At 33.5% G+C, this 13,081-nt stretch overlaps 1 protein-coding gene across 2 annotated transcripts; it reads right to left on the bottom strand.

Annotated features, from left to right (window-relative positions):
- Positions 1 to 701: 701 nt before the first annotated feature.
- LOC106390736 (receptor-like serine/threonine-protein kinase SD1-7) lies at positions 702 to 8,195 on the bottom strand. 2 transcript variants are annotated; one of them, XM_013831259.3, is made up of 7 exons: positions 6,717 to 8,195; positions 2,395 to 2,532; positions 2,119 to 2,300; positions 1,830 to 2,040; positions 1,508 to 1,745; positions 1,261 to 1,411; positions 702 to 1,172 (listed from the first exon to the last, which is right to left on the bottom strand). In XM_013831259.3, the coding sequence occupies exons 1-7, from the start codon at positions 8,125 to 8,127 to the stop codon at positions 852 to 854; spliced, it is 2,652 nt and encodes an 883-aa protein (XP_013686713.2). In that variant the 5' UTR covers positions 8,128 to 8,195; the 3' UTR covers positions 702 to 851. The 2 variants fall into 2 exon arrangements, with proteins under 2 accessions (XP_013686713.2, XP_048610194.1); XM_048754237.1 differs by lacking the exon at positions 6,717 to 8,195 and having other exon boundaries at positions 1,830 to 2,035; positions 2,395 to 2,413.
- Positions 8,196 to 13,081: the final 4,886 nt, after the last annotated feature.

Below are 13,081 nucleotides of genomic sequence, written 5' to 3'. Positions count from 1 at the left end.
GTTTGGTTATTTTCGGATATCCATTTAGGTTCGGATATTACCCGTTTGGATTCATATATTATCCGAACTGGTGAAATAAATAATTTGTTTTGTTGTTCAAGAATTAGATGATTTTTAGACCGAGTTTGTGAATATATACTAGATATACATTTATATTTCAAGTCTGCACCTATATTCTATATCAGCTTGATATATTAGATTTGAACACTAACATGTTAATATAGTTTGATGGTGATTTTTTTTCAAAATTTTGATTCTTAGATATGTGTATTTGGAGTGAAACTAATTTTTAGATATGTCTATTTTTTTATAAATTGACACTTATATAATTCACCGAATTCATAGAAGTTAAAAAAGAAACTTAACTCATATCAATGAAACAAAGACGAGAACAAAAGCATAATTTTATAGAGATAGAAAATAAAATCACTTATGGAGAGTCAATTGTAAACAAATCGAGAGCATAAAACTTAATTCCCTTTAGTCATTATACAATCGATGTTGCCTATTTGATTTTGGAGATTTGTGTCAGCCGCAAAACTTAATTTCTTTTTGTGCATATGAAATCTTAAAAATAATTAAACGATGATATATTTAAGAGACCAACATTTATATTCGTCATTTTATAATCGATAAAGATTGTAGTGTTGCAAAATGCTAAAACCATTTAATAAACAAACATTATTATAAAAACTCAACCATTTAATAAACAAACATTATTATAAAAACTTACTCATTATCATCTAGTAGTGTTTGTTTTTCAATACAATATCCATTGTATATTGTTCACGTAATTTCACTTAGCGTAAGGCGTGGATTTTGTAAACATATCTGCTTAGTAACTTTCAAATTTACCGAGCATCAATAACCGAGAGAGTGATTTGGTTCACTGTCCACTCATCGTCACCCAGTTTACTTAATTCAGCCTCAAGAGGACCTCTGCCAACGCAAAATGCTGGCTGTTTAGGCTCAGGAAGAGTCGTAGTTTCGCTTCCCAGCATCACCATTACAGACGACATGGCTGGTCTGTCTTCAGCACGTTCTTGAACACACAAGAGACCGATATGTATACATCTTAAGATTTCATGTGTCTTGAACGTTGATGATAACGAATCTATTATGATTGGATCTATGATGTCTAGCCCTTTTCTTTCCTTCCAATTCCTCCACACCTGTGCATAATGATGGAATCTTTTTCTTTTTGTAATAATCAGATTAAGAGTACAGAGAAAGATCGAATTCAAGAGGTTCTCAGCTTACACAACCGAGGAGACTAAGGTCACCACTTGAGTTGTAAAACCCTGTACTCCTCTTGCCACTTATAATCTCAAGAAGCAAGACCCCGAAGCTAAAGACATCTGACTTCACCGAGAATATCCCATTCATTGCATATTCTGGAGACATGTAGCCACTGCATAATGAAGGTTAAACTCATATATTATGAGGTTATTTCTTTAGTTTGGATTTAAGAAAAAAACTCGTTGTTGGTTTGGAAATGATTTCTTACTAAGTTCCAACCACCTTCCGGGTATTAGCTTCTGTCTCATCCCGTCTAAAGATCCTGGCCATCCCAAAGTCCGAGATCTTTGGAATCATATTTTTATCAAGCAAGATGTTACTTACTTTCAAGTCTCTATGGATGATCCTAAACCGTGAATCTTGGTGAAGATATAATAGTCCTCTTGCAATACCATTTGCAATATCAAATCTCAGTTGCCAATTTAAGTTGGAGCGTCGGCTTTTGTCTACAAATTGACACAGCCAGAAAAGTGTTAACTTACTCGTGAAGATGTTGAATTGTTATAAAAGAATATGTTTCAGTCACAAACCAAAGAGATGAGAATCAAGGCTTAGATTCTCCAGGTATTCGTAGATCAACATCTTCTCCCCCTTATCGACGCAACAACCAAGAAGCCGGACAAGGTTTATGTGCTGCAGCCTTGCAATTAGTCTAACCTCGTTCTTGAACTCATCTGTCCCTTGCAAAGACATTTTTGATAATCTCTTTACCGCAATTTCTTTCCCGTCAAGTAACCTTCCCTATCCAGACATTTGACTATGCAATGAAACCTTGTGCCGTTATAATTCTGAATAAATTTTGAATTACTCTTTTTCTACCTTGTAAACAATACCGAAACCACCTTGTCCAAGCTTGTTGGTGCTAGAAAAATTGTGTGTTGCGGTGGCAATAGCTTCAAAATCCATCAATGGAAGTTCTAGATCCTCTGTTTTCATATCGCCTGATAAGTGTCTCTTGCTTGATATTACCACCTCATTCATTAACGAATCTTGGCTTGTTACTTGATCCATTGTTCCATTCAGAGAAAAAGAAAATCAAGACATGACTATTAAAATTTACAGATATAAATAAAGGAAATGAAGTTGCTGACTTACCAATAGGCTTTGGAATTGCTACTGATTGCTTCTGCTTCCTTTTCCAAAAGCGGAAAATGATAAAGCTTAGAAGAAGCAAAATGCTCACCCCAATACTCAAACCTAGTATTATATTTCTCTTTTTGGTTCTCTTGTCCTCTGCAACAAAAACGATTTTCTTCTGAGTAGATGTCAAAACAAATTAATTGTGGCACTTTGTGTATACCTTCTGTATTAATTGTGGATCTTTTAAAAAGTTATAACCTGAATTTTGTAAGAACTAAAAAAAATTTCATCCTATGTGGCACTTGTGTATGCCTTCTAAATCATATTTCAAAGAATTCTAAAATATCTTATATAAACTATAATCTAAAAATTATATTCTCTAGCAAAATAATATTTCGCATGCTATAATTGGTCGCATATATCAAATCTTTATTGTTTCGCAGACTTTCCTTAAATAAAACCTACGAAATTACCTAATGTGATTAAAATATATATAGAAATTAATGATTTTAAACAATAAAGATTTGATAACAATTTGTATACTTTTTATCATTTTTGTTTATTTTTTATTATTAAAATAAATTAAATAATTACATTAATCATATAATAAAAATCTAGATTTTTTTTGTATATGTTGTATTTTGAATTTTTCAAAACGAGTATAAATTACTGAAGCTGTTAAAAGTCTCACATAAAATTTTATGATCAAGGTTTAATTTTTTTTCTTGTATTAAGATACAATGATTATAAGACCATATGAAGAAATAATTTTATTTTAATAGGTTTTTATGTTAATATATATACACATATATATATATATATATATATATATATATATATATATATTTCATATCGTTTAAATTAAACTATGCATCGTATGAAAATGTATACTTATATTTTGATATTTGCATGAACATATATTAAAAAATTAATATTTTAATTTTAAAATCTTCATTGTTTTTTAAATGATTATAAATTATTGAAATTATCCCGCATTAAAAACAAATTCGTTGGTGTAAACTTTTGTTACACAAATATGCAAATAATCATAAAATCATTTGAGTAGAAACTTCATTTAATAAATATTCATATTAAAAGTGTACTATATATATATGTTAATATCATTTAAATTTAATTATATATCATATACAATAGATAAGATTGATTGTTCTGATTTATTTACCCTAAAATGATTGAGAATAAACAAGAGTGATAATTTGATTTATATGCACACACCAATTTATTACATAATAATAACTCATTTCTTAGTTATTTAATATATATACTTATTATTTTATTATTTCATAATGTGCAGAAAATTATAAGATAAATATAAAATATTTATTCTGCAAAAGGTGCAGATCTTAACCTAAGTATGTATCTATTTAATTATTTTAAATCATAAGCATTTTCTAAATCTGAGGTCAAAACAAACAAACGAAATGAGAATAAACTTCAAAATGAATATTTATATCGAACAATAACCAAAATGAAAAAGAAAAAATATTGAAGATAGATATGATTGGCACGTGAACGTAAACTTCTCATAACCATAATTAATTTCTAAATTAGTAAATCATGATATAATACCGGAGTGGCATAGTTTCATTGTAATCAAATAGACCCGAGATTTTTCGACCTAAACGTTAGGTTCTTATGCGGTAAGTGATTTTTTGACCTATTTAAAAAAAAAAATAGGATCAGCTCATCAGTAAACAAATTATGTAATTAAAAAAAGTTAAAAAAAATTGTTTAAAGACCAAAATATCAATTCAATTAAGAATATAAATTTATTTTTCCGTATTATATTTTTTAAATAATTTTTATTTAAATTTATCATGCGGGTCTTATCCTAGTTTAATAAAAGAAACAAAATACTGTTTTTAGACTTTTCTATCAGAAACAATGGTAACCCTAAATAAAATACTTGTTATTCGATCTAACTTACACCATACTAATCTTAGTTTTATGAATAATATAGTAATCAGATGTTTTGCTAAGCGCCTCAATTAATATTAATGCGCCAACCTCTTGAGAACTTTAAGAAGTGTGTTAGAGGAATTAATATTAATGCGTCAACCTCTTGAGAATTAAGAAGTGTGTTAGAGGGAGAAAAGAAAACTAGAAAACATTTGATTAAATTCAAAGTCTGATAAAACAAATAACATTGCAAAATTTAACTCATGTTAATAACTAAAAGAACAGAACTTAGGTTCATCCTAGGGGGTGAACCTTTAAATTCACTACATTCTTATAACCAATCAAAGTGACACATAGATTATTAATTAAAAAACATTAAATTAAATAAAAAATAGCTATAAAAAATAAAAACGTTAATTTTAACGACGCTAACGCTTCCAGCTAAACCATAAACACTAAATCTTAAATTCTAAACCCTACACCCTAAATTCTAAATCCAAATTCACACCTCTAAACCCAAACCCTATACCCTAAACCCTAAACCCTAATCCTAGACCTTAAACCCAAATTATATATCTTAAACCCAAAAACTAGACTATAAACCTAAACTCTATACCCTAAACCCAAGTCCTAGACCCTAAACCCAAACCGTAAACCTTAAACCCAAATTATATATCTTAAACCCAAAATCTTAACCATAAGTCCGAACGGTAAATCCTAAACCCAAACCGTAAATCCTAAACCAAAAACCTAAATCCTAAACCCAAAACCTATCCGTAAACCCAAATCCTAGACCTAAAACCCAAACGGTAAACCCTAAATCCAAACCCTAAACTTATATGCTATAGGGTTTGGGTTAAGGTTTACGGTTTGGGTTTAGAGTCTAAGACTTGGGTTTAGGGTATAGGGTTTAGGTTTATAGTCTATTTTTGGGTTTAAGGTATATAATTTGGGTTTAGGATCTAGGATTAGGATTTAGGATATAGGGTCTGAGTTTAGAGATTTGAATTTGGATTTAAAATTTAGGGTATAGGATTTAGAATTTAAGATTTAGAGTTTAGGGTTTCGCTGGAAATGTTACCGTCATTAAAATTAGCGTTTTTAATTTTTGTAACTATTTTTTATTTAATTTAATATTTTTTAATTAATAATTTATTTGTTACTTTGATTAGTCATAAAGGTGAGGGTGAATTTAAAGGTTCACCCCTAAGTTTTGTTCTAACTATAATACTAAAACGTCTTTACTTTAGAAATAATGCAATAGAAAAATGACGGACAGAACTTAGGTTCACCCCCTAGGGTGAACCTTTAAATTCACCCCACTCTTTAGCACCAATCAAATTTCCACATAGATTATTAATTAAAAAACATTAAATTAAATAAAAAATAGCTATAAAAATTTTAATTTTAACGATGCTAACGCTTCCACGTAAACCCTAAACCCTAAATCTTAAATTTAAAACCCCATACCCTAAATTCTAAATCCAAATTCAAACCCCTAAACCCAAACCCTATACCCTATACCCTAAACCCTAATCATAGACCCTAAACCCAAATTATATACCATAAACCCAAAAACTAGACTATAAACCTAAACTCTATACCCTAAACTCAAATCCTTGACCCTAAACCCAAACCGTAAACCTTAAACCTAAATTATATACCCTAAACCCAAAACTTTAACCATAAGTCCAAACGGTAAATCTTAAACTCAAACCGTAAATCTTAAACCCAAACCCAAAACCTATACCCTAAATCCAAATCCTAGACCTAAAACCCAAACGGCAAACCCTAAACCCAAACCCCAAACTTAGATGCTATAGGGTTTGGGTTAAGGTTTAGGTTTAGGGTCTAAGACTTGGGTTTAGGGTATAGGGTTTAGGTTTATAGTCTATTTTTTGGGTTTAAAGTATATAATTTGGATTTAGGGTCTAGGATTAGGGTTTAGGGTACAGGGTTTGGGTTTAGGATCTAAGATTAGGGTATAAGGATATAGGATTTAGGTTTAGGGTCTAGGATTAGGGTTTAGGGTTTAGGATTAGGGTTTAGGGTATAGGGTTTGGGTTTAGGGGTTTGGGCTTGAGTTTAGAATTTAGGGTATAAGGTTTTGAATTTAAGATTTAGGGTTTAGGGTTTATGTGGAATGGTTAGCGTCAGCGTCGTTAAAATTAGTATTTTTTATTTTTTATAGCTATTTTTTGTTTAATTTAATATTTTTTAATTAATAATCTATGTGGAAATTTGATTGGTGCTAAAGAGTGGAGTGAATTTAAAGGTTCCTAAGTTCTGTCCAAAAATGACCAAGCATTAGCAATATACTTGGTTGACTAAAGCGTTTGGGATCTGGTCCGCAGTCTGAGAGCATAAACAGACACCACCTCTTGGCCAAAAAATGAAAGAAAAAGGAAAAAACTAACCTAGATCAGCAGCTGCTAGTCTGACAAAGAGATCCTGACCTCCCTTAGCAAAGTTTTTGATATCAAAAATCTCTCCTGTCCAAATCACACAACCTGACCCGCCATTACGGATATCCGTATTAGCGAACGCCGTACAGTTACAGTCTTTTAGACACCTCTCTTCACATTCTTTCAACCCAATTCCTCTGTCCACAGTTGTCGCCGTGGTATCCGGCAATTTCATCTTCTTTAACCGCACAAACCCATCTCTACCGTCACAGCTCAGCCTTGTCTTTCTAACACAACCAGCGGAATCATCTCTCAGAGTCCAAGGTTGCTGATTTCCAGGGCCAAACCCTTTGATACAATTACAAATCGGTGAAGTGTTTGAATCGCAGTAACCGTAACTCCCACACTCTTTGTAGTTGTCGCATAGATCTTTTGGTGAGTACCATAACTGTTTCCAACTCTGCGCTGTCTCAATCCAAGTTAGTCGTTCAAGTAACCCCGCGGAGCTTAGTCTTACTCTCTCGTAAATATTGGTTTTGGTAATCAGGTATGAGTAGCTCACTTCTTCATTAGTCGCTGTGAAATTGTAAACTATGTAGTCAAGTGGTTTCGTCTCAGGTGAGCTGCTAAACCGGATTCCGTTCCATGGACCGCTCCGGTATATTATGGAGTCTTTGCTGCATACGTAAAACTCAGGGAATCCTTTGGTTTTCAGTTTAGTAAAGAAATCGCCGCTTGATGGATCATCTGGAGTTTTCCAGGATCTCAAAAACCTATCGCGTCCGGTTTTATGATCCCAACCCAATCTCATCTCCGGCAGTAAAGTGTCTGTCGGAAAATCGAAACTCTGCCACAAGTACCCATCTGGATCGTTATTATTATTCAAGTGTCTTAGAACAAAATTACCGTTGTCGAGAAGCTCTGCAACCACGGGCGATCGTACTTCTCCCTCAGTCAAATTGGTCGACCATACAGGTGTATCGGATTGGTCGAATATGACAAGATTACTGTCGGAGATGTTGAGAGTACCATTGGAACTAAGGAGAGGATTGTCTCTGTTCGCAACCCATACGTAGGTTCTTGTAGAGACTTTCTTGTACCAAATCCCGAGATACCAACGAGAACTTGATGGAGGATTGAAGAAACCAAGCTCGAAGATTTCACTACGAGATAGAATGGTTTTGTTGCTTGAGATAGTGAGAGATTCTGTAGCCGAAAAAGTGTTGGCAGAGACAGGGAAAGCATGAAACAATATTAAGACCAAGAAGATGAACATGAGCACAACGGTGTATGTATGGTAGTAGGTCGATACAGTTCTCATCTCTCTCTGCACCAATTTGATTGTGTTCTTGCCTTTTTTTCCGTTCGACAAACTTTTATGTACATATATTTGAGAATTTTTATCATTGGAGATTTCGGACATGTCCTCTGTTAAATGTGTGAACGTTATTCTCTTTGTAATAATGCCAATAATATTTCCTTGTCAGCTTGACTAACTATTCGTCTTCGATCTTGTTGGCATTTATAATATCAATGGGGTTGACCTAGCAAATGCCGTGTTGTTTTTGTTATTTTTAATTTTTTCAAACCTTTTTTATCTAAGTCAATTCGTTTAATTTCAAATTTATTTGTAGTTAGGCTTTTTGTGCTTTTAAGAGATATAAGATAACTTTACAGATTAAATGGATGGATAGATGGCTATCGAAAAGGGGAAAGAAGTGCTAACTAAATCTATTTTATTAGCCTTTCCGACTTGCGAGTGCCATTGCAAACTTTAGGTAGAGCGTCCATCCACCTAAAAGAGGAATGCATTCGGCGTAGTGGGAAAACTTTGTTTGCCAAGAAAAGAGGGTGGAATGGTATTCCGTATGATCGATGAATTTAATCTTGTGCTTCTTGTAAAACAATTATGGCGCTTGGTTCAATTCCCTGATTAGCTAATAGCTCGTGTTTTGAGAGAAAAGTACTATAGACTCAGTTAACCATTGCGATAAAGTTCAAAAGAAACCCCTTCTTATGTATGGACAAGCATATCAGCAGCAAGGAATCTATAGTACTGCTCGGAATCAGACACAAGATACATTTTGGATATGCAGTTAGAGTATGGGAAGATCCTTGGATTCCTACAATACCAGCTAGACCTGCACGGCCAAATGTCTCGGTGGCACATCGAGAATGACAACAAGTGATTTCATCATGGACGATCAAAAAGTTTGGGATGTGGAGATGCTCAAAAATTTCGTTATCCAAGAGGATATACCACTTACTCGTAGTTTGGTTATAAGGCAAACAACTCATCGAGATACATTTTGTTGGAGTTACACTAAGAGTGGCCAATACACAATCAAATCAGGCTATTGGGTAGCTAGGAATATCCTAAAAGTGGAGGACGATAAGTTTTACACAGAGCCTAGTATTATTAAGCTCCAGGCCTTTGCTTGTAAGATAAAGGCACAACAAAAAAGCGTCATCTCATTTGGCAGCTGCTACCTGGCCATGTAACGGTAACACGAAACCTGACACATCCTCATATGTGATGTGATAAATATTGTCCTAGATGCGCCGAAGAAGATGAATCAGCAAATCATGTAATTTACAGTGTCCATCGTCTTTGCAGGCATGGTCTCTATCGAAAACACCGACGGGGCCAAATACTTTCCCGGAGCCGAGCATTTCTGCCAATATGAATTATCTCTTTTGAATAAAAAAATAATAATATTGAGGACCCATAAATGGATAGGGACCCATATCCATGGATAATCTGGTATCGTTGGAAAGCCCGAAACGATAAAGTCTTTAGAGGCATCGACAGAGATCCACTTGAACTGATCCGCTTCACGGAGGGGGAGAGTCAAGCTTAGTTCGCAAAAAAAAATGAGATTGTTCCTACGGCAGCTCAGCTATCGAGTAACATTGAAGCGCAAGTCATAAGCTTGGAAAATATTTGCTTGGTGGATGGATCATGGTCCTCCAAATCTCAATTTAGTGGATGCAGTTGGGTTTGGAGAAATACATCTGGAAAAATTCAGTTGCTGGGAAGGCAAAACTCAAGAAGAAAAGAATCAGCTTTGTATTCAAAATTGGAAGACTTACTTGGAGATGGAGAGTGTGTTAACTCATTCTACATGCCAAAACTTTGGAACGGACCGCATGGACTTGATCAACATGGTAAAAGAGCCCGACGCATGGCCAAACTTCTCAACAGATCTAGAAACGATAAAGATGCTTAACACGAGATTCCAAGAGTTCAAGATATCTCATATTCCGCGATGGTAAAATGAAGATTTTGATTCCTTAGCTAGAACTGCAAGATCATTTCATAGAAAACTTTTTTTTATTGGTTGTTCTATTCCGGTCTGATTATCCAGACCACCTCTAGTTTGATTAATAGAATAACCATTTGATGTTAGAAAAAAGAGATAAGATAACTTTAAAAGAAAAAAAGAGGAGAATAACAGATATATATGTGCGGTTTATCTCTCTCTTTGTAAAGAGATAAAATCATCTCTTCATTGTTCTCACATCTTTGATCTTTTACAAGGGAGGAGACATTTTTCCGATCATCTTGATCGAATTTTGCTCCGGTATCTCACTGGTTTGTAAATATTTTTTTTCCTTTCCGATCAATACTTCCTTCTCTATTGATTTGGATAGTAATTTTTCTGATTTTGTTTTGGTTTCTTCTCCAAAAAAACTCAGATTTTGTTTTTTGTTGTGTTGCTATCATCAATCAAAGCCGGGTTTCCTTGCTCTATAATTTCTTTGATTGGGTTTGGGTTATAAACTTCTGATTTTTGATATGATCTCATAGCAGTTCACTATGTTTCTAAATAAATACCATCTAATATTTCTCACTCGGAAGCATCTATCTCAATCGAGTAATATCGTGCCTGCTCATACGTCAATCCTTAGTGGGGCTTGAAGTTTTCCTTGATATGACTACCGGAAACGTGGGTGCGCTTCGACGGATGGTTGACGAAGGTTGAGAGTTGGTGAGGAAGGCGACCGTAGTGTGCTGCTCAGTTAGTATTAGTTTTACGGTAGGGAACTAAGCTTCTTTGAAGTGGAAAATACAAAAACAGGTAGCGTAACAGAAGAGACGACATAATCGAAGCATTCATGGGGACCGGAAAATCTGTTCGGGCATGAAGAACACGTCTTGCATACACATGTCTTTGGAGAAGCCATAGATTACCTACGTGGAAGTGATGATTAAACATTAACCGACCAAAAAATTGGGCTTTGTTATGAAATAACTTATAATTTATAGTATCGTGAAATCTAAATAAGAGTAGAATTTAATACCCGTAGGAAGCAAATAACACTAGTATAAGGGAGAGAGTTTATTATAAGAAGGAAGAAGAAAATGTAATGATTCTTTGATGAATTACTCTTGTTCTTGTTTATGGTGTACAAAAGAGTGAGATGAGTGATGGTATTTATAGTGAACAACAATACATAAAATAACAAAGATAGTGATTAATTTGGTAAATGAGTGGGTGATCATAGTGTTTGATGAGTAGATGATCATAGTGCTTGAGTTGGTAAAGGAGTGGATGATCATAGTGCTTGAGTTTGGTAAAGAAGTGGATGATCATTTCAATGCTTAATTTATAACACTCCCCCTTGATCATCCATCTTGTATTACGTGGTGCCTCGTTAAAAACCTAGTCATGGAAAACCCAATGGGAAAAACCGTAGTAAAAGTAAAAAGAGTACAACTACGTAAGCTCCCCCTCGAATGAGTAGTCATAGAACCTTTAGAACAATGATAGATTTTCATCTCTCAAATTGTAACATTCTCTTTGGTTGTCTATCTTTTGTATGTTCTTTGTTGCCTCGTTAAAACCTTGTCATGGAAAAACCCAATGGGAAAAAAAAAAAACATGATAAGGAAAAAGAGTACAACCACACTTACTATCATATTTCTTTCTCTGGAAACAATATCTTCAGGATATGCATTCCAATCAACTCTCTTCAGAGAATTAAGCTTAAGAGAATAAACTCTATTCATTTCTATTATGATATCTAGGGCCTTTAGACTTCTTGTCCATAATTCTCTTTTGACTTAGACAATAGTTTATTGGTCTATTTGGATTTCAAACCAAATTTCTTACATATAATCGTATAGAAATTCGTCTCGTACATACGAATTATTCATTTGTAACTATAGAAGTTACTATTATGATTTTCTTTCTTTTCATATGAAATTACATCTTTCAGTAATGAAAAAGATTAATAATTTTCTTAAATAACACTCTTACGTATGGTATTTCAGGACCAAACATATACGAGCGTCTTAAATAAAATACTTTAAGGATCTTTATGATAACATCTTAGTTTTAGATCTCCAGTTTAGAATACATAAAACAATATAGTATTGTCAAGAGTTTTCTTCCAAAATATAATTTTTCTATAACTCTTCAGGAGTTTTGATTATATTCAAATCATGATTCTATTGATTTATAATCTCTTGATAAATACAAATGGATACATTTGTTAACCTTATAATATTTCATATATTCCATAAAATAGTTTGTTTCAATTCGATCGAATATGCAGAGTTCCCGGGAACATGATTTTGATATCATCAATCCTTCATGGATTATACTTTCAGGGATTAACATTTTTCAAGTGGATTGTTTCATTCAAGTTCTTCCTTTATTACCAGACTATAAGGAATTTAAAACTAGTTGCATCTACCACATGAAATTATGTCTCTTCACAATTAATTTCATATTGATCATTCTTTGTGTGCAACGGTTCATTTACATCTCACTTGTTTTACACCTTTTAGTGTATGGACTACTGGTCCAAATACTTCTCTATTTCACAAGAAGTTTATATCTTTGTCTATTGCATCTTTCTGATTTGGCCAATCATTTCTTTGTGTACACTTTTCAATAGACTTTCTTTCATGATCCTCTTTCTCATTTATTATATCAACTGCTACTTTGCATGTATAATATCATCGACGTCAATTTTCTTATCGGTTCCATTTTGTTTCATACATGACATAACTTATTGAGATCTCTTCATTTGTCTCAGGTACCTGAATTTTCGTCAGTCATGTTTAATTTCTCTTCTGGAGATCATACAAAACTATATTGCCTCGTTTTGACCATTATCAATATATGCTCCTTTTCATTTACGAGGATTTATCTTTGGAACCAATCTGTCTACCACCTGCAGGCGTGACTAGCAGTTTGATATTGTTCTTGTAGAACATTTATTCTTATTGGAGCATTTACAGCTGGTATATGTGACTTGATCACTATATTTATATGGGTCGTGTCTGGCAACTGCTTTAGTAAGTTTTGAAATGAATTATCTTTTGGACTTCTATTTCACATTGTGTTTAGCCCGAGGATCAATGA

This window comes from Brassica napus, chromosome C4 (assembly GCF_020379485.1).
Source record: "Brassica napus cultivar Da-Ae chromosome C4, Da-Ae, whole genome shotgun sequence".
In the NCBI taxonomy this organism is placed as follows: Eukaryota; Viridiplantae; Streptophyta; class Magnoliopsida; order Brassicales; family Brassicaceae; genus Brassica; species Brassica napus.
This window is presented reverse-complemented; position numbering and strand designations above follow the sequence as displayed.